This window comes from Trachemys scripta, chromosome 16 (genome assembly GCF_013100865.1).
Source record: "Trachemys scripta elegans isolate TJP31775 chromosome 16, CAS_Tse_1.0, whole genome shotgun sequence".
Taxonomy (NCBI): Eukaryota; Metazoa; Chordata; order Testudines; family Emydidae; genus Trachemys; species Trachemys scripta.
The window spans coordinates 11544225-11566722 of NC_048313.1; the positions used below are offsets into that span (position 1 = coordinate 11544225).

General features: G+C 42.2%; 1 protein-coding gene across 4 annotated transcripts in view; it reads right to left on the reverse strand.

Annotated features, from left to right (window-relative positions):
- The window catches only part of CERS5 (ceramide synthase 5), a 37375-nt gene that overhangs the window by 7935 nt on the left and 6942 nt on the right, over window positions 1-22498 (reverse strand). For 3 of the 4 annotated variants that reach the window (XR_004648339.1, XM_034791931.1, XM_034791929.1), the window contains exons 2-8: window positions 13842-13947; window positions 10777-10907; window positions 7774-7831; window positions 7205-7255; window positions 6061-6153; window positions 1082-1210; window positions 654-760 (exon numbers count right to left, since the gene is read on the reverse strand). Coding sequence is in view for 3 of the 4 variants with exons in the window: in XM_034791931.1 (XP_034647822.1) it covers window positions 654-760; window positions 1082-1210; window positions 6061-6153; window positions 7205-7255; window positions 7774-7831; window positions 10777-10907; window positions 13842-13947 (675 nt within the window). In the remaining variant the exon portion in view is untranslated. The remainder of the gene's footprint in view (window positions 1-653; window positions 761-1081; window positions 1211-6060; window positions 6154-7204; window positions 7256-7773; window positions 7832-10776; window positions 10908-13841; window positions 13948-22498) is intronic. The other variant, XM_034791930.1, reaches the window with a different exon arrangement.

Genomic DNA, 22498 nt, shown 5'->3' on the forward strand with positions numbered 1-22498 from the left:
TGGATGACCATAAAGCAGAGGGTCACAAACTGAACCTTGCCTCAGGGAGTGTGCGCCTCACTGGCATCTCAACTTTTACAAGATCTTAAAATCACAAGACACAAACCACCTTTGGTTCTATGGGTTCGTCTACACAGGGACACTCACAAATTTACTAATGGTATGAAGATAATGCACACTAAATTGCTGGGTGAATGCTCTCAGTCAGAAGTAAAGTGACTTTTACTGAAGCTTAACCCTCCAAATCCACAAAGGTTTTAGGGGTGCTTTAACTTCAGACCTTTATTTTATTCATCTTAGTTTCCTGTGTAGACAAGCCTGATTTGTAGAATATCTGGCAGTTACTGGCTGGGAGAGTAGGCTGCAATTGATCAGCATTGTTCTCACCCTGCAGCTGGGGGTGGCGTTCAGCTGCACTTTTGGACTCTCTGCTTACCCTAGGGGTGCCCCTACAAGTAGATGACAAAACATGAAGAAACCGCTCTGACAAAACCTCAAAGCGCTGCTCCTGAGCAACATTTGGGAGGGCTGCAGCTTCATGCTGCCCTGAGGGGCTGGCTGTAATGAGTGAGAGGATCCCTAATACAAAGGCTGCTTTTAGAGGAGGGAAGGAACAAATACTTGACCCTATTCAGAAAGATCCAGGTACTTACCAGAAAGGGTAAATACCCAGTCGAGTGATTATGAACACAACACCAAAGAGCATGAAGGTGGCATCACACAGGCGCTGGTACTTGGCATAATTGGCCAGCTTTGCAGCCTGAGAAAAACACGAAGTGTTAAACAGCATTCACCCGACACAATCATTTGATCACATGGAAAACAGTTCTGGAGCACTCAAGCCACTAAGTCACCAAGGAGTTTGGAACATTTAAGGACTATTATCAACTTGGGAGATGTCATGGGGGAAAAGCCAACAGAGTGGAGTCAGCAGTGCGTGTTTATGGGCCATCCAGCCTGGATTGTGTGGGGAGGTGAGGGGTGAAAGAGGAGAGGCTAGGTTTTATCCTCTTGCCTCAAGAGTGTGCTCCTTTGTCATTAGGAATGCAAAGCTCAGACAGGAAGCAGCAGGCAAACTTACCTCTAAGAGGAAGTCTGAGGCATCATGTAGACATAGCACCAGAGTTCCCACCCGCACCATGTTATTCATATAGGAAAATGTAATGAGTCCAATTGTAGCCAAGTGATGGACAAACATGATCAGGAAATCCTGAAAGGGGAAGATGAAATGTGAGGGATCTTTGGCAGCCAAATGACCACAGAGGCTTAGAACAGGGGCACCAGGACTGACAAAAAAATGGCCGTATGGTAATTTTAGGTCAGACTCTCAAGCTCCTTGTTTGCAAAAAGCAGAGTAGATTTCAGCCACAATCATCTTTACTTAGGAGGTGCAGACCACAGAGACTACAGGTCCCAGCATGCTGCATCGTGATTAACAGTTTTGCTTCAATCAAGATGGAACATTGCATGCTGGGGTCTACAGTAGTCTCCTTGGGCTGCAGCTCTGTAGCAAAGATAAGTACATCTGCAGGCCTCACTGTAAAACTCCAGAGGCCAACATCAGGCCTGCACTTTGACTCTCCCTGCTTTGGGATGACTGCATTGCTAGCTTATGTCTACACGGCAAGCAGCAGTGAGTATCAGAGCCTGGGTCTACAGACTTGAGATGTGGCACCATAAATAGCTGTGTTCAGGCTTGAGCCCTGAAATCCAAGGAGGGGGGTGGGCTTCAGAGGCCGAGCTTCAGCCCAAGACAAAACACCTACATGGCTGTTTTTACTGCCGTAGTCTGTAGACTTGCTGCTCCAGGTTTCTGATTGCCATGCAGATGTACCCCTAAGGTCCACTCTAGAAATCACTGACATGAGTAATAAGAAATAGACCTGATATTACTGCTATCAACTGGGAAAAGTCCACCTGAAGTATGGCAAGCAGAGGCAATGCATGATCCATACACCAGGGCATGCCCGGCAATACAGTAACAGCAACTCAGTCCATTAAAATTCTACAGCACAAAAAATGGGCCCAATTTTCTGACATAGCTCCCACCCAATATCTACATCCTGTATTTGCATCTTTGTAAATGCATTTCAAGTGGGGAATTAATCCAATTTTGTAGTGCTGAATTCTTTATTAAAATGAATAAAACACAGTGCCCCAATTGCTTCTCTCTCCATTTCTGCAGCTGCAAGATCTACTGTAGCATGCTTGACTTTGTATTTCAGGACAGAACAAATCCAGAAATTACAGACTAATTTTTTTTTGGGGGGGCAACAAAGTCAATACAAGAATTGGGACAATTTGCTACTTTGCACTTTATAGAGCAAGAGTGATAAACCGCAGGTTTCCTCTGAACTGTGAGTTTGTTTTCCGAGGACAAACACTAAGCCAATGCCTAAAACTCAGCAGAGTGGAATTAGATTTTAGTGATCATGACCAGCCATCACTCTGCTATTCACATGGATCATTTTTTTATATCATTGCTACCGTCTCTGCCCCTTGCTCATCCTGTTCAGCAAGGCATTCAGTTGTAAAGAGACTGGAAATCTTGTCATTGATTTCTAAGGTAGAAATAATTCCCACATCTTTTGGATTGCTGCTCAACTGCAAGTGAATGTCACAGCTCCTGGAAATGCCAGTTAGCACCAACTTTTATTCAGCTGACCTGCTTTGGCATTAAGGTACCCATGAGGACTCGCTCTGAATTTACAATATGGAGATTTGACTTCTATACATACCTCATTTGGGATTGTCACTATTTTATGGATAGTGATGACCAGTCAATGTAAATATAGAAGCCCATGAGACCTTTTATTATCCAAAGCTCTCAAAGCATTTTACAAACGTTAATGAGCATAGCTTCACACCACCCACAACAGCATTATCTATGTCATGTTAGAGATGAGGAAAATGAAGTTCAGAGGTAAAATACCTCGCCCAATGAAACACAAATTAGTCAGTGGCAGACCTAGGAATAGATCTATCTGTCCTGGGTTTTAACCTCCACACAATATTTTCTCTCACTTAACAATGAAACCCGGGATTGCCCAAATCAAACCTTAGCAAGGCTCTTCTGTATAAGCCCCTCTAATGGATCAAGACCAGGTTTAGTTAAACATGATTACTGCTAAATCAAACTTCACTGTTTAAACAAGTTACCCAAAGAGGCTTAGTTCCTTCAAGTAAATATCTTCTCATTTATTTCTCTAATCAACAGTCCTTGTGCTTGTGGAACCTTTTGTGGCTCCATTCTAAACTTTTATAGTACCACCATTTACATAATTAATTTTAAGGATTTAAAAAATAGTGTCAAAAAAGTTTAAAGTTGAGATATTATTTTTTTCAGACTCTTGTCTCCCTGCCTGAATTTCCTATTGCCCCATGACCAGAGTGAAAGTGGGAAGGAGTGAGGAATTAAAGTATTTCTTAGGGCTCTCCCTGAGTTCTTCAGTTGAATTAAAGTAACACCCAGGGACCATGCTGGAGACTAGAAGACACTCACTACAATGACCCATGCGCCATCACACTACATTGGGAACATACTCCAGGAGCTCAAGATTCTTCTTGCACTGTCCCTCATTTCAACATTACCTGGCTGTCAGCTTCTCTTCCTCTGGGGGGCAGCCCATTTGTCCCACTGCGAGAGTGAAGGTGGGCACCAGCACTGCCAAGTATGCATGGTCCCATGCTGTCCTCATCTCTTCCCTACTTCAGTACAGATCGTCCTCACTCCAGTACGGCTGAACAGCAGTGGGGCTGTTCATTCACATCCTTCATTCTTCCCCCTTTCCCTAGCCACCAAACTTAACATTAAGACTGAACTCACACTGTTGCCTGCAGCTGTGTAACTCTGTCTCCCTCCCTATAATACTCCCAGCAGCAATTGCTTGATTTCCCCCATTGTCAGATGAAGCTTCTGGCCCTCCCAGCAAAGTGTCTGATAGGGACTTTGTTAGCACACACTGATCAGAGATTGGTCAGTCCACTGCCAGTTTAAGTGACTGGGCCCAAAATGCTACATAAAGAATAAGAACAGGTAAGTGAAACTGACTAAACAACATGTGAAACTGACCACTCTATTTTCACTGTGTGAAATACAAAGACTAATTAGTGTTAATAGCCAAAAGTAAATTAGATGACAGTAAAAGTAAAGTTATTAGCAACAGGAAATCTTAATTTAAGAAGTTATTAATTTCAACCTGATAGCGTCCTCTTAGATACAGTACCACATTTCATACTGACATTCACAAATTATGGTGTTTCATCCAGCTTGGATGGAGCCTGAGAGACAGGATTCTTGTGCATAAGCGGTAAGTGATGTGACAATAAACAGCAATCTATTTACACACAGCCAGATTTCAATAAGAGTAAAAACCCATAAGCAAAATTTTAAAAGATTACAGTTAAGAGTGAAACTCCAGGTTGGCACTCAAGCACAGATTTGATAGCATTTAAATAACATCTTACAAGATTCATTTCCTACCTTACACATTTGCTGTCTCATGACTATTTTCTTGATAATTGCCCAGTAATGTTCTACTTTTTCTCCTTCACCATAATCCCCTGAATTCAATTCCACTGCTTAATAAATCCTGGGTAATATTTTACAGTGGCCAATCCCTGTTTATTTCTCCCAAGACTGCATAATGTATCTGGACTGATGGGGTTTTAACTGATAAGCTCCCAATTTGAATTGTTACTTGACAATGACCAGAATGTGTAAGGAAGTTGCCTCCAGTTTGTGCTATGCCCTTCTCAGCTTTGTACTTTTCAGTGTCTGTTTGGTTCAACTGTTTGGATTTAATTTCTAATCAGATTCTGCATTTTATCTAGACCAATACTGACTTGCTAGCAGTGCTTCATCTTCTAGGAGTATTTGGTGGGTATCGAGAGACTGTTGAAGATGGGATTACTCAGGCGGATAATCACAACTAATGTTACATCTCTATGGGTTGTTTACTGTACTAAAAACAGGAAATCATTCCCAAAATTTAACCTGTGAGATAAGTGCCACCCAGACAAAGGTGTGACTAGCTTTGTAACACAGTACTTCCTGAAACTGGCTGGGAAGATGTATATCAACCTGCTTTATGGGGTTGAAGGAATAACTTGGAATCTCACTTCTTCACTGGGAATGGGAAGTTCTCTCTTCAGAAGGGAGTAAAACTATATCAAGTTAAGAAAGCCTTGCTTGATCACATAAACAAAGCCAAAAAAATTCACTAAGCTCCTCTCTATTTTTTTGTAACTAAATAGAGGACTGTATGTATGTGTGACTAACAGATATAGACATTGGAGCTTAGGAAAGAAAAGTCTATTTTAAATGTATTTGAATGAAAGATCATTGGTGTTTTGGAAGACACACAATGTTCCGTAGGAACAGCAAGGAGACTCTTCCCCATATGAACTGAGACTCAAGGAATTTCCAAAATCACTTGCCAAGCCCAAAAGAAGAGGTGCAGGGTAACATCTTCTGAAGTGCTTAAGTTACTTTCAGTGGGACTTAGGTTCCTACGCACCCAAGTAACTTTTAAAATGGGACTTATGCTCCTAAATCACTTAGCACTACATATAAAAATTTCTAGAGCATGTGAGAAGTAGATTAGCTCAGTCACAGAGGGAAGCCATGCTCCCTATAGAATAATACATAAAGTATTAGTCCTCTTTATTTTGCCAAAACTAAAAAGCTTTATTCTAGCCTCATCTCCCATGTCTAGAAAATGTTTAGAGCATTTTATTTCTATATTTTCCTGTAAGTCTCCTAATTAAAATATATTTTTATACAAAGATTGAATCAACTGTTCTATTGGGATATATGGATAGATTCCCCCCTCTTCCCTCTGCAGAGTGATAGGGATGAGCTACCAGGTTGCTTATCAGGATAGTCCCCAAAGGCCTGTCTGTGTATGGTCTACAAAAGAAAGTGGAATGTGAAAAGAGACGCGTGACAGGAAAATGCAGTTATAGCTATATTTAAGCAGTTTTTACTAGCCAGAGAGACATAATTACTCCGTTAGCCCTGTCTGTTCATGTGTTTAGTGAAATTCTGGCTTCTCTTACCTTCCGTTTAATGTCTGTAAACTGAGAAAACATGAGAGACCAATAGAAGGCCAGCTCCATGATATAATAATAGTAAAGACTGGATGTTAGGGGCTGGAAAAAACACAAAACAGAACACTTGATTAAAAGGCAAGGTACTCCAAAATTTGCATTAAAAGACTTTTACCCCCACCCCTAACAACCAACCCACCTCTCCTGTGGTCCCAGCCTTCTGGAGGAGTGGAGGTGTGTGTGTGGGGGGTAAGTTAAAGGTCCCAAATTTAAGCTTTGTAAAAAACAGGTTTAATCAACAGAAGTCTATGGTTTAGATTTATTTTTAAAGGAATAAAATTCCCTTTCAGTGTTTGCAACCTAAGAGCTGTGGCCTCCTGTTGGAGTAGAGGAACAAGGAGGGGAACCTGATTGGCTGTCTACAATTATCTGAGCTGAATGAAGGGCAAAAAGAAAACTGCAATTAATGGTGATGGATATAATTACATTTGTAAATTTGCTCTACTTTTAATAATCTAGGTACCAGATAGGGAAATTTGTTTTAAAATATATGAGCTGGTGATTAGTCCAGTTTGATGAACCAGTGTCTACACCATGAAAAATACCACATCACAACTACCCCCTTGTGAGCAGTCTGAGCTCAAAGGCCAAGAACTGCATGGGCCAGGGAAGAACTTTGCCCCCACACTCAGAGGTGAAATTTCCTGAGCAGAGCAGTAACTCATGGACTAGAAGTTTACCTTGTTGCAGCCTGTACTGCATCTGCTCTATGGGCAGTGAGAGGCATTTAGATCTCACAAATTTAATGTGACACCATTCACATGGAACAACATTGGAGACATGCAAAGGGATCAGTTCTCAAAACTGAGGGACTTCAGAAAATAGGAGCATCACACATAAGAACATAAAAACAGCCAAACTAGGTCAGACCAAAAGTCCATCTAGCCCAATGTCCTGTCTTCCAACAGTGGCCAATGCCAGGTGCCCCAGAGTGAATGAACAGAACAGGGAATCATCAAGTGATCCATCCCCATCGCCCATTCCCAGCTTCTGACAAACAGGCTAGGAATGCCATCCCTGCCCATCCTGGCTAATAGCCATTGATGGACCTATCCTCCATGAATTAGTAAATATATATATATACATATCTTACTTGAAAAGGGTAGTTGTACCAGCATTGTCGTGTGTCCCAAAACCAGGGTGACTAGAGTGAAAAGAAGAGATTATCCTACTAGCATTTTTCTCCCCATATGCTCTGGTTTTGGCCAATTAAATCACTCCATCCCTACCACAATACTATTTCAAAGGTCTTCAACCTTGCTTCTTTGGTCCAAGCTACATTTATTCTGGGGTTTCACAGAGATGAAAGCCATTTTTTTTGCATGCAATCACATAAAAATTCAAAGTGGAAATGTAGAGCTTTGCAGAGCTCTGTGCGAAGACAGTCCAGAGAGATGGATCTATGTCCTTGCAAGTGAGAAAACAGAGTCTGCTTAAGAGTGGACAGGCCCATCCTGTTTTGGCATCAGAGAAGAGAGTCATCTAGCATTTCTGACAGCCTTTCCTGTTTTGTGAAGGCATGACTCTAAATTAAAATACACAAGGGTCCTGACTAGGAAGCATAAGGAAGATCTAAGGCCACTGAACTCTTGCTATTTTAGTCCCATATTATGTCACTCAGAGCAAGCAGAGAAAGAAAAAAAACACCCAAACTGAACTTACCGACCAGATAAATTTGAGTCCATAAGAAAATATACTTAAATAAAACGTAAACCTCCACCTGTGAATGGAAATGAGAAAAGGGAAAAAATTCAGCGTTTGAAGTTAAATGAGCATTGTATGGTTAATGTTTGTGTAGCAAAAACTGGAATAATTATAAATGGAACTGAATTTGGCAGTTACAGGAGTGGAGTTTTCACCCACTACTGTGTAATTCTCCATACATAACAAATTGACTGATATTGCCCTTTGGAATATCTGTCCATCAAAATAAAAATATTAAACAGCATAGCTCCAAAAAAGTCTACAGATTGGTATGTATTTCCAAGACAAGGTTAATGCCAAGTTATATATCTCAGTATGTACATATGCTAAGGCAGCAACTCTGAAAAAACCATTGTGATCTAGTGCAATATATATGACAATACCTTGGACAAACCTTATGGAATTGGAGATTAACATTATTGAATTAAGTTCAATACTTTGGGGTCCACTGTATTTAAAATGAAATTATGTGTGTGTTATTGTGGAATTGTATGCAACTTCTCTAGGGGACTGACTAATCCTAACCCTTCCCAGAGATTGTAACTTCAGACACTTCCTGGGACAATGTGTGTGATGTGGAATTGTACAGACACAGCCTTTGAGGCTTCACCCTGAGGGAAGGGACCTTCTGTCTGATGATCCCTTGTTATAGGAGGACAGGTCAAAGACACAATCTGGATTCTCCAGGGACCAACAGACAAAACACAGATTTTTCAATAAGGAGCCTGAATTGAACCTCACTCAGGGCCTTCCTTGTGATCCAAAAACTGGACAGGACCTCTGGGAGCTAGGAAAGGGTTGGAAGCACTTGGCCTACTGAGGCCCCATAAGACTGAGTGCTAGTTCTGAGCTAAAGCTGTTATGAACTTAGGAACATGAGAGAGCCCTTTGGGGTCTGAAGGATTCACCTGCCAGACGCCATGTTAGAGCCAGTTGGAATGATCTCTGGTAAGCTTATTAGCATGACTGTAGGTACTTCTATTGATTTTAATGTTTTCTCTGTAGTGCTTTTAACATAAGAATTAAACAGACCTGCAGAGGAAGTCCTGTGTGGTAACTTATAACTGTCTGCAATTACACTGTGTATCAACTCTAAAGAGAAGCTAAGCGGGCCTGCTTAGGCTGGAAAAAAAACACAGTGAAGGCAGGGAACTCTTCAGCCTGGAAATATTCTGGTCAAGGAGGTGACAGATGAGGATCTCCACCCAAGAAAGGCAATGGCTAGAGGGCCAGAAGCCTGACAGTGGGTGCCACTGCTGGACAACCAAGGGGAAATACAGGTGCAGTTGCCCTGAAATGTGACAGTAGGCACATAGCAGATGCCCTAGTACACATAACATGTTTCAAACTACACTTGCAAGCCAATTAAGACAGATATAGTCCTTCTCCCATTCCTATTTGTTCATCTTATCGGGTGCCTCTAAGTATATAAAGCTTTACTTGCAGGGGGAGGAGGGGGAATGTTGGGTAAGAATTACATGAGGATATTAAGGAAGCGATTGGGAAAGAGAAACCACCACAGAAGGAGCAGGGAAAGGTGTTCAGAAACTACAGCAATGGGGGGGGGATCATGTAAGTACCTAGACCAGATGTCGGCAACCTTTGGCACGCGGCCCATCAGGGTAATCCGCTGGCGGGCCGCGAGACATTTTGTTTACGTTGACTGTCCGCAGGCATGGCCCCCCGCAGCTCCCAGGGACCGCGGTTTGCCATTCCTGGGCAATGGGAGCTACGGGAAGTGGCGCGAGCTGCAAGGACATGCTGGCTGCTGCTGCCCGCAGCTCCCATTGGCCGGGAACAGTGAACCACAGCCACTGGGAGCTGCGGGGAGCCGTGCCTGCGGACAGTCAACGTAAACAAAATGTCTCGCGGCCCGCCAGCGGATTACCCTGATGGGCCGCGTGCCGAAGGCTGCTGACCCCTGACCTAGACAGAAAGAAGCAAAGAGCAAGATAATGAACTGAAATGAGAATGAGATGGAACAAGAATCCAGAAAGTGTCCATACAACATGTGCCATTGCCTAAGCCATGAAGTTAGTTCAGGAAAGGGTCTTGTCTAGGAAATCAGACTGTCCAGACAGCTCACCCTTGTCTTGAGGGGAGTTACTCAGTTGAATACACAAGGTAAAGCGTTACCATCTGCATGAGAGATATGGTCCACTATGCAAGCCTCTCTTAGAAAGGGATCATTGGCCATTGAGACCATAAATATTCCCGTAGAGCTGTCCTGGTCTCTCATGGCACACATATCAATTGATATAACAGCATGCTAAAAGCCAGTCTAATTTTCTCTCTATTGGTCTGGGTGGAAACTTGTTAGGTTGGCATTTTTCTCCCTGTGATGGAGTGAACCCCCATCACCTGTGAGAAAGAGTTAAAGGCCAGTTAGGCACAGTCACTCCACCTGGGCACTAATTAGTTACTTCTCAGCAAGAGAGGGTTGGACTAAAGAAGGATCAGGTGATAAGACCTGGGTGACTGTTCAGTTATCAATAGGCGGAGAGGATTCAGTCTAGAGAGAAGCTGCAGAGAGCAGACAGGAAAGGGGGATCCTGGGAAATACTGAAGGGCCAGAGACTGCGGGAGGCTCGTGTACTTGATACCAGAGCCAAGTAAAGGTAATGGAACTCCAGGAAAAGTTGAGCACAGGGCCCACAGGCTGGGGGGTTTTTTGGACTTTGAACTACAGTTGGACATTTTGTTCGCCTGAAAGGAGGCTGACCTTGCTGCTTCTCAGACGGAAGACTGAGTGGCATCCAAAGACAGACAACCTGCAGGGGACACCAGGGACAAAAACCCATGCAACATTGTATCCTGACAAGGAGATGCGTGCACATCTTTACACTTCCCATAGCACCAGAAGATACCAAATTACATTAAAAATTCAAAAATTTCAGTTAAAATACAACACACAACTGGAGCTTGAATTGAGGCAATATTTTGGGCTCAGCACAAACCTACATGCTCTCACAAAACTTAGTGAGGATGGTGGGTTTGTCCTGGTTCCTACGATGGCGAAACCAGCGCTGGATCTTTCGAACATCCCAGTCTAGCTGCTTTGACAAACCTTCTAACCTTCTTCCATCTGGACACTGAGAAGAAATAAAACAAAAGTCAGACATTTCTTCTGCCTCCCCAATCTTCCACAGAGACTTCTTTCTCTCCCAAATCTTCTATCTGAGACACTTCCCCTCTAAACCTGACCTTTGTCACAAAATTGAGATGTAGAGACAGAGAATGTAAAAATCATGCTAGGAAAGGTGTAATCTGCTAAAAATTCAATTTTAGAAGGAGAAATCTGTTGAACTCTAACCAGTAAAAAATAATTATTATATTCACATTTAGCCTTCACACACATTACCCACCATAACAAGAATTCAGATACTTTTAAATAATGTAAGTGAGTTCAACGTTTCCTCCCCTATTTCTCCTCCAATTCTCCCAACACCAACAAAGAACAGTAGCACTGATACACAGGAAACTATTTACCAGCTAACTAGCATTCCACAGTATAGTACATAGGGAATTTTTAGCAAGCTGGTCTGGTCTATCAGCAGAAATCTGCATAAAAGCTTGAGCATTCCACTGATATGAATAGTCAGAGTTGAATCCCCCTAGGGTAGCAGGAGTGCATAGTCATGACATGACAACGTCTCTTGATTTGAAATAAGGGCTCAGATTTGGCCAATCTTAAGGGTTTATGAATTCCATAGGCATAATACACAGATGTTGACATTTCTGTAGATTGCTGTTTGTAACTTCACAAATATAACAGAATTCTCTCATAGGTACAATATGATACTTAATAGCCCAATCTCTGACTGGGGTCTTCACTGGTATAGATTTTGTTTTTTTAAATAGTGACATGAGTTAGTATAGAAGAGCAGACAAAATGAACTAAACCTTTACAAGTGACCACTGCTGAGGTAGGTCAAGTTAGTTTTAGTCCTTTTAATAAGCTCTGCCAGGGAATTGCTACAACTGAAAGAAGCTAAACAGGTTTCACAACTTACGTTTACCTACAAAACCGGACTGATATGCAGAGTGCTGAACTAGCCAGGAGGGCCACCACACTTTGTTCAATATAATTTGAATGACAGAAAAATCTTTGCTCTAAGGGTGAAGTGCTAGAACCACTGCCACCTTCCCGCAATTCCATCACACCCATTTTCTCTTTCATGTAGGCTTTAGGGGCTTGGGCTACCTGGAAAGGATGTTTCTGCATTGGGAGTGCAGATGCCCTCATCTAAAAGGAAAAGTCATAAGGCTTGTTTTATAGAACACTAGTTTCAGAAGAGGTGGTAAATTTTTTCCACATCAATGTCATCCTCTATGCTGATTCCTCAGATCTAAGCCAATAGCAAGTAAGTAGCTATAGTAGTCCAGGCAAATGAAGTTTTGTTTAAGTTCTGAACAGCGCAGTCCCCGCTCTTGGGTGCGTGTTTCATTTTCAACATTACTTTCAAAGACACTGATACACGAGCTTCCTCCCCAACACTGGTAAACCACAAATCTCCTTCTACTTATCTGCAACTCAGGCTGCATAACAGACCACATTAAGCTCCAATGAGACTAGCTTTTACTGGGGACACTAACATCTTCCATTGCACTCACTCAGAGGATTCTCTCTCAGAACACCTGGCAATGTTACCATATCTGAATATAGAAGTCTCTGTTTTATTTCCTTACACGGGAGTCTGGGAGTTTAACAGTCAGTATTCAAGAAATTATGGACAACCTGCAGGATTCAGTCATTCAATAGTGAAACAGTATAACAGGCAGATATTCAAATGAAAGAGTGATTCTATGATTCCTCTCAGCCACAGGACTGGAAGTGACCTTGAGAGGTCATCTAGTCCAGTCTCCTGCACTCGTGGCAGGACTACATATTATCTAGACCATTCCTGACAGGTGTTGGCCTAACCTGCTCTTAAAAATCTCCAATGATAGAGATTCTACAACCTCCCTAAGCAATTTATTCCAGCGCTTAACCAAGCTGACAGTTAAGAAGTTTTTCCTAATGCCCTACCTAACCCACCCTTGCTGCAATTTAAGCCCATTGCTTCTTGTCCTATCCTCAGAGGTTAAGAACAAAAATTTTTCTCCCTCCTCCTTGTAACAACTTTTATGTACTTGAAAACTGTTATGTCCCCCCTTGGTCTTCTCTTTTCCAGGCTAAACAAACCTATTTTTTTCCTATCTTCCCTCATAGGTCATGAGGTCTAGACCTTTAATCATTTTTGTTGCTCTTCTCTGGATTCACTCCAATTTGTCCACATCATTCCTGAAACGCGGTGTACAAAACTGGACACACTATTCCAGTTGAGGCCTAATCAGCGCAGGTTAGAGTGGAACAATTATTTCTCGTGTCTTGCTTACAACACTCTTGCTAATACATCCCAGAATGATGTTTGCCTTTTTTGCAACAGAATAACCAGAAGTAAATCTACTGCCAACATTCAATAGTCTATCCCTCAACGGGACTCTTCTGTTAGCATTTATTATTGAACTGCTTTCTTTCTACAACTAGATTTCTGTAGTGAAAAGCTATCCAAGTCTGCAGAAGTAATCTGAAGAAGGCATCTGTGGGACTGACCAGCAAGACCAGCACAAGAATGGTCCCCAAGGAAGAGAGTGGTAACTTCTAAGGAGAGAGTGAAAAATACAGGGGAATCTCTTAGTGAATATTGGAAATTTGAGAGTTACACTCTGTACAGAAATTCAGGGGCCTGAAAGAACTCACGTTCTCACTTTGTTCACTTCAAACCACTCTTCTGCTTGCAATGCTGTGGCTCAAGCACAGACAGAACTAAAGTCACTGCAGGAAACAGGAAAGGAGGTGGACATATGTGAACTAAAGCAAGGAGCAAAAGTTACTAAGAGAAACCGGTATTTTTTGTACACAAATTCCAATCAGAGAGTTATGTGAGCTGCGAAGTGTATTTCCCTAAGGCGACAAAAGAAAAAAGTGGCCCAGTTCTCATTTATGTGCCTGAACCTCTCACAGAACCTGAAGAGTGGCTTACCTTAGTGATGGATGTAAACACTTTCTCTAGAATTGCATTGGGCTGAGCTCTGTGAGGTCCATTGTCTTGAATGCCAAGCTTTATGGCACATGGTTTGGCAATAAACCTGAAAGTCCAAAAGGAAGAGTCCAATTAAAATAAGAAATTAATTCCCCTTCTCTGTGACTAAATTATCTTGGCTCTGAATGGTCACAAATAGTCCAAATACCCCAAACACACTTTTCAAGAGATGCACCCCTTTTGCCCAATGCAACCTTTTTCAAGCTGGTATTTTATAATCACCGGCCCCAGGATTTCCTTCTGCCAATGCCAAGAAACAGAGTAATGCAGTGAGAACACATGGGGCAGAGGGTTACGGGACAGTCTCTTTGGTGAGTTTGTATTATAGCATTTTTATCCCTGTCAGCAGAGGGTTTTAGTGCTTATGAGAGATGCTAGATGGAGCCCTGCAGACCGAGGTTTGCTGTATATTCACAGAACTAGTGCAGCTGCAGCAGGACAAGCTTCCTCACTAATGTTTCTCACCTGCAATCTGGAAGAAGCACCTCTAGAAATGGAGGGAGCAGACAACTTATTTGAACCAGAGTTTTTTTATTTAAATTTTAGAGTTTGAAATGCTTCTGAATGGCTACATAATTGTAACATATGGGACAAGTGTTAGAGAATTTGAGAGTACTCCTTAAGGAAGAAGAGGATAAAGATGGCCTTGTGATTAAGACATAGGATTGGGAATTGGGAAGCCTGGTTTCTATTCCCAGCTCTGCCAAACTGCCTCATTTCCCCAGCTCTGCCTGCCATGGATGTAGTGAGGCTCGAATTAAAGTTTGTAAAGAGCCTGGAGTCCAGTGAATAAAGGTATACATCACCACCATTTTAAAACCAACACCCAATAATCCATAACTCTCTAAAACAGAAGCCACATAATCCTGGAAAATGATAGGAAGAAAGAAATGGAAGAAGTTGCTCGTAAAGTCTGGGGTAGAAGTATATACCTAAAAGGTCATGAAGAGAGGGAGAGGCATGTAGTTAATCTTGAAAACTTGAGTAGGTCCCTCACAACTCTGAGCACTCTCCTTTCCGTTGCTGTGACACTCTGAAAAGCACCTTCTGGTCTACAAGAGGAGTGCAGACACATTACTTTTTCAGATGAAGATGCTGCAATTGGTGCCCAAAGAAGCAAGGCATCCTTCAGAACATCATTCTTGTAGAATATTATTATGTAGACTCTGACCAAAATATGCATGCATCAATATAGTGCCTGCCAGCACAGGCCTCCAAGTACTTTACAGACACTACTGAATTTAACCTCTCCTCTCCCCCCTCCCGCCCCCATGCAGGGGTATTGTCCCAGTTCAATTAATATCCACTTCAGTTCTGGTCTATTTAATACCACCCTCCCTCTAGGGACAAGATTTCCAGTTTAGAGGTGGTCTTGCTCCAGAGGAAAAAAGGATGACTGAGAAGAGTCTTAAACAATCCCAGAGAGAGCTTGTCATAAACAGGGAAGAGTACTGTATTAATTTCAGGTTGTTCCTGTCCAATGTGGAGATTCCAATCAACCAAAATAATTTAGTTTTATTGATAGATAAGAGGTTTTATTTCTAACATATGACAACAGGTCACCAAGTGTAAACAAAAAACAGGGTTTCTTCATTACTTAAATGGTAACTTCTAACAGGGCGGACCTTATAACAGTCTTCAAATATGTTAGGCTTTTATAAAGAGGACTAATCAATTGTTCTTCATGTCCACTGAAGGTAAGATAAGTAAAGGGCTTAACCAGCAGAAAGGGAGATTTAGGTTAGATATTAGGAAAAGCTTTCTAATTATCTATAAGGATAGTTAAGCTCTGGAATAGGCTTCCAAGGAAGGTTGTGGAATCCCCATCACTGAAGGTTTTTAAGAGCACGTTGGACACACACTTGTCAGGGATGGTTCTAGAGTTACTTGATCCTGACTCAGAGCAAGAGGCTAGATTTGATGACTTCTCGAGGTCCCTTCCAGTTTTATTTTCTGTGATCTTTCCCGTTCTTCTCCATACACTGCTCTAGAGAAAGTCAGCTTGAAAACATGCATTGAAACTCCGCAGATAATCTGGAGAAGATTCTGAACTATCACAGTAAATGGAACAATGGCTTTCGCAACAGGAAGAGGGGTTATTCATGACTCTCCCTTTCAGCTCAAGCACCAGGAAAAAGTAAACAGTCCCTGAGCCTCTGCTGCTTCCTGGCTGGAAGAGGTATGTAGAATTGTCACTGAATTAAAGAACTCTAGATATGGGCGCTAAAAGGTTGCTCCCTCCCTACAGTCTAAGAGTCTCTGCAGAGTCTAAGGAGAGTTGACTATTAATAAACACTGCCCCTATTTTATAAATAAAGCCTAAAATGCAGTATTTCCTCTGGTCCAAAGATTATGACGATGCTCATTTTTTACCCAGATAAACAGATAATAAAAACCCTAAGCAAAAACAGAGTGCAATAAAAACACCAATGTAAATATTCAAATTAATTGAATGGGGCAAATTCTTAAGTGATGTTGAAGCCATAGGGTACCTTATCACTGCAGAGTTAACTCAAGTGTAGATAACAAGTGAGACCAGCAACACTGCTAAATAAAACTCAAGTGGCACAGTGACTGTATTGGCAGATGACACACTGTGCTGACTTAAGTTGTACTCTGTACCCCGATGGGTCAGCAAACTCTAGTTAAAAGTATCACCATACTCAGGTTAAGGGTTTTTGTACGTTGATAAGATGCAAGTTGGGGGCAACACTAATTATAACTAGAGTTAACATGACAGTGAAGACAAACCCTGGCATGCACTACAATCCTCATCATTGTCGACACCAGCTGAGCTACTAAATACGAACATTAGGCCTGGTCTATGCTTAGAAGTTAGGTTGACATAGCTATAACGCTCAGAGGTGTGGAAAATTCACCCCGAGCAAAATCATGCCAACCTCCCCCTGCTGCAGAATGCTTCTGTTGACCTAGTTACCACCATTCAGGGAGGTGGAATTTGTGCAGCGCTGCAAAAACCCCTTCCATCATTGTATGGAGAGTCTACACTATGGCGCCACTGCAGTGCCATCGTAGCACTCATAGCATAGACATTGCCTTAGTCAGTGTATGTCACTCAGAAAGGAGGGCCTGAAAAACAAAAGCTCACATAGGTGTGAATGTCTAAGTGCTGAAGCCTTTGTAGTGCCATTACTTTTGAAAATACCTGGGCCTTGTCTACACTGGCAAGTTTCTGTGCAGTAAAGCAGCTTTCTGCAGTGCAACTCCTGAGCTGTACACACTGCCAAGCCACTTAGTGCGCAGAAACTGTGCAGTAAAAAAACCACCCCAATGAGAGGCGTACAGCTTTCTGTGCCGGGCCTACAGCGCCGCAGTGCCACTGTAGACACCCTGGTCAATTGCAGTGCTGCGATTGGCCTCCAGGAGGTATCCCACCTTGTCAGCATTTGGGGAGAGAAGGCTGTCCAATCCCAGCTGTGCTCCAGCCATAGGAATTGATACCTACAGACAGATTTCACGATGCATGACAGAAAGGAGCCATGACTGGGACACACTGCAGTGCAGGGTCAAAGTAAGGAGCTGTGGAACGCTTACCACAAGGCATGGGAGGCAAACCGCCGCTCCACTGCTGCGCCCATGAGCTGCTGGTTCTACAAAGAACTGGACATGATACTCAGTGGTGACCACACCTCCAGTTGAAAGGTCACTCTGGATACTTCGGTGACCCAGAACTGATTCCTGTGGTACCTCACTCATTATGCCCTTTCAGCATGACTGTGAACTACTGATAACTACTCTCTGGAAAAGATTTTCCAACCAGTTATGCACCCACCTTATAGTAGCTCCATCTAGGTTGTATTTCCCTAGTTTGTTTATGAGAAGGTCATGCGAGACAGTATCGAAAGCCTTACTAAAGTCAAGATATACCACATCTACCGCTTCTCCCCATCCACAAGGCTTGTTACCCTGTCAAAGAAAGCTATCAGGTTGGTTTGACACAATTTGTTCTTGACAAATCCAAGCTGACTGTTACTTATCACCTTATTATCTTCTTGGTGTTTGCAAATTGATTGCTTAATTATTTGCTCCATTATCTTTCCAGGTACAGAACTGACTGGCCTGTAATTCCCCGGGTTGTCCTTCTTTCCCTTTTTATAGATGGGCACTAGATTTGCCCTTTTCCAGGCTTCTGGAATGTCTCCTGTCTTCTATGACTTTTCAAAGACAATTGCTAATGACTCAAATATCTCCTCAGTCAGCTCCTTGAGTATTCTAGGATGGAACAAAACAAACAGCAACAGCTGCATTAGGGCAAATACATGCCATTTGTATTTGCCCAGTTTAGAATGGCTCCAGCAGAGCAGTCATGATCTATATCAAATTCTTATGGAAAAACAATGTTTCCTGCTGGAACATACCAATCTTTTGATCTGATCATCCTCAGCTGTCCTCTTCAATGGGATGAAGAGATGTTAGACAAATAACGAGCTAGTTACAACTGTGGCTATATAGCATATACATGGAACCTTAAGATCTCAAGTGTTTTTATTTCATTTTGTGGTATGTTACCTGCAGATCTTTGATTAGAACTAAGCCAAAGCTAAGGTTAAAGATCTTGACTCCTCCTCAGTTTATTGTCTATCAACAAACATTTGGTTAGGTTAGGATTTATTTTTTTTTTTAATTCAGAGTATTTCTTTTTAAAGGAGAAAACAGTAAGGTGGGTAGGTGGGCTCAAATAAGTGGAGACAAATATTGGTTTCAATCTTACATGGGTCTCAAATATTTTCACCACTGTCATCGTGGAATTATTTTAAAACTCGATCTGATGCATTGGGGGGCAGAGAAATCAAACCGTTAAATTACTAACTACCTCTTAATAGAAAGATGCATAGATAAGAGTTAAAAATTATTTCTTGGGACATAAAAAAAGTTTTGATGGTGATAACTTTAAGCTGACAGCCATGTTATTCTTTTGTTACCAAAACTTCATCCCAGGATATTCCTGGATAGTTGAATTCTTTGAAAACAAAGGTAATTTTTTTCCCAAATGGCCTAGGGAAAACACAGCTGATTAAAAAAATATCAGAAGGTAAGATGACTCTTTAGAAGTAATAAAAGGTTGCTCCAGGCTATGAATGTAACAGACCTTGGCTTGCTCAGACAAGCACACAGAAAACATACATAGCAGCAGTAAAGGAATGCTGGGTGCATAGCAAAACGCACATGGATAAGAAGCAACACAAGCAAATGGGGGTACAGACAGCAGTAGAGGCAGGCTGTGTCTAAGGCTTTGTCTACACTGGAACATTGTCAACAAAACTTTTGTCGTTCAGGGGTATTAAAAATCATCCCCCCTGAACGACAAATGTGTTACCAACAAAAAGTGCCGGTGTGAACAGAGCTTTGTTGGCAGCAGCACTCTCCTGCCGACAAAGCCGCTGCCATTCATGGGGTGGTGGTGGACTTTTGTCTGCAGGAGAGCTTTCTCCTGCTGACAAACAGCAGCTACATTGTGTGCCTTTTAGCAGCATCGCTATGGCGGCACAGCCGTGTCGCTAAAAGCAACGTAGTGTAGACAAAGCCTAAGAAACAGGTGGGAGACTCAGTGACAGCTGTGGAATTCATCATCACTTTTAAGAGAGAGTGTATTTGGGCTCTTTCTATATTATATCTTTATTAATTCTGCTAGCAACAGTGTTTTCAACCAGAACTGCGACCGACAACCGTCTTCCAACATGGCTATTGCTAGCAATTTCCTGTCCAGGGTGGGCATATTTGATGCGTAACCATAATTAAAAAGTAGAATAAATATTATCTGTAGGCTGTTATATTTTTCTTGATCTATGGCTCAAAGTACGGTCTCTGTTTTGCCAGTTGGATAAGTTTCTCTCAACCCTGAGAAAACCAGTCTTGCTACTGGGTAGAAGTTGTCAAGATAAAGAGAACATCCTCGTACGTTCCCACTTAAGGGGACTCTGGGGGAGCAAGCTCAAAAATCTTGATGTCACTTTAGAATGTTCCCTGGGCGCCAAGAGTGGATTTTCAGATTCACAATTTGCACAACCTTAGCACTATATCCCATTACAACCTTGTAACAGCAGCATGTAGCTTCAAGACGATTACTGCAACTCTCAGCAAGGAACCTCCACCACCTGCAGCTTGCTCAAAAGGTAGCCACATGTCTGCTCATTAGTTTAAGCAATACTGGGCCTGCATTCTTTACAATGGGTGCCTATAAAGGTGGAGAGAATGATTGTAATTTGACACTCGTTTTCTTTTTGTTTCATTTTTACAGCACTAAACTTCATAGGCCTCAGATACATTAAAGACTTCCTCCTGGAATCTTGATCCAGGGAGTCAAATAACGGCCAAGATTTTTTTTAAGAGAGACTAGTGATTTTGTGCACACATCTTGAGACACCTTTAAGGCAGCTGATTATTAGAGGGCAGGAGCTCAGCACTTTCTGAAATTCTTTTAAGGCACCTCAAGTTGGACACCCAAAATCACTCGTCACTCTTGAAAGGCCTGCATTTCACTTTTCTCGCCATTGCATCTCAGGTTGGCAAGCAGATGCACCTTTGCTGTGGTGGATGTGTGACTCTTTCCCACCCACCCCCTCTGAGACCTGTCTCAGTCCAACTTTCCACTCTTAAATACCTCAAGATGATGCTCTACTACAAACATTGATTTTTAATTTAACTATTGTTTGTCCCATATTTGTTATTTTTCCTCTCACCATTTACAGGTCCAGTCAACTGATTATTTGAGTTTTAATGGAGGTGTTTCTCTGTTTGTATGTACTAATTGTGTTGTTAATTCTGCTGCACAGCTGTAAAGTGGAGGAAACTTAAGTAAAATCATCATCATGTTTGACTGGGTGAAAGATCAAGACTAAATGTTTTAGAAATGCCCCTGGTCCTCTTGCCCGCCATTCCCAAAGAACTCCTGTCTGCTTACAAACCACAGAACATTCCAGGACTTGAATTACTTATCACTCATTTGAGCATGATTGCTTTGAAGGCTGAACACAAAAGCAATAAATCTAATACGCAATCAACTCTCACTATGGAGAGAGCAATGCAACTTAGATTTTAGGTCAGATATCAGGAATCTGTACTTGTGAATTGGGTTATCAAATTCTGTACAATGCATTTATTGTTGACAAATGCTAGCAAACTGTACATTACAAGATCCATACTACAATCTGCAGTAAACTCAACCCGCAGCTAGAGATGGCATCAATAACAGGTCACTGCAGAGCACAAGTACAGTGATCTTCATACTTTGAACTTGAACAGCACTTTTAATTAGAGGATTTCAAAGTACATTAACAAAGCATACCAAGTATCATTAATCCCATTTTAGAGACAGGGAAACTTAGATGTTAGTAACTTGCCCAAAACTGGCAAAAAGCATTCCAGGGGCCTGAAGTTTCAGCATGTGGAAAAGTATCTGAACAACTATTCTGTCTCTCTCTCTCTCTCTCTCTAAGAGTATGTCTACACTGCAACGTAAGCTCAGGATTTGAACTCAGGCGCAAGCCTAACCTCTCCTTCCATCTATGCACAAATCATGCTAATCCAGATCCTAGGATTCCACAGGAGTGGAAGGTCTGAGCCTGAGTCAAGCTGATGTCCAGGGTTCAAACCCTGTTGCTTTGCAGTGTAGACCTAGCCCCACTAGATTCACGCTCTGGGAGTCCACTAAAAGTATTCCACAATCCCACAGGCTGGCTATTTTCATCTGCTGGACAGTCAAGTTTTCCCTTGAACAAAAGGCTAGAGTGACCACATATTGGGAGGGCACTAGGAAGTCTAGGATATGGGTGGTTGGACCCCAGTTTGGGACCCAGAGTTCAACTACTCCTAACCTGGGGTTACAAATGAGTGTAGACACTCACGCCCAATGCTAACAAACCCAGTGTCTGCTAACTCAAGTTCTACTAACCCTGAGTTTACAGTGCAGTATAGACATACCCTAACGCTACAGGAGACATATCACAAGGTGAATGCAGACTAGGTCAGGTCAGTCAGCAGCAATCCAGGTGCTATGGATTCCAGAGATGAGGGTATCAATATAGCCCTTTAAAGTCAATGGCAAGTCAAAATACCTCAATGAGCTGTCCTACCGACTCTGCAACCTGCCAGGGCAGCATTCTCAGAATTAACAAGGCATTGTGACTCATCCCATTGGAGATGTATTTTGTTCACTCAATTCTCACCCAAATGCCCAGTCTAACTTTCTACTCTCCCAAAAATATCCAGACAGCCACCTTCCCTGTCTGCCTGATGGACAACCAAGGCAGAAAATGGAGACAAAATGGAGGTTGGGAAGTCTGAGTGTTCTGCATTCTGTCTTTTCTTCCTCCTGAAGAGCACAAATATCTTTTTTGGAGAGCTCTCCTTCCCAAATCCAACCTCCCACAGGGCAGCATTCTATTTTGCCTGCTGAGTCCCCACCCCAGCTTGAAAGAAAAGACATACACACAAAAAACTTTCCCTAGATAAAATTTATGACCGATGCACCTTTCAGCAGTTGGGATCCAATTACCAAATTACACTCTCAAGATAAGAGGCTGAGCCTCCGTGTAGACTCTCTCCTTCATAATCTCACTGTATTAGATATGTAAATG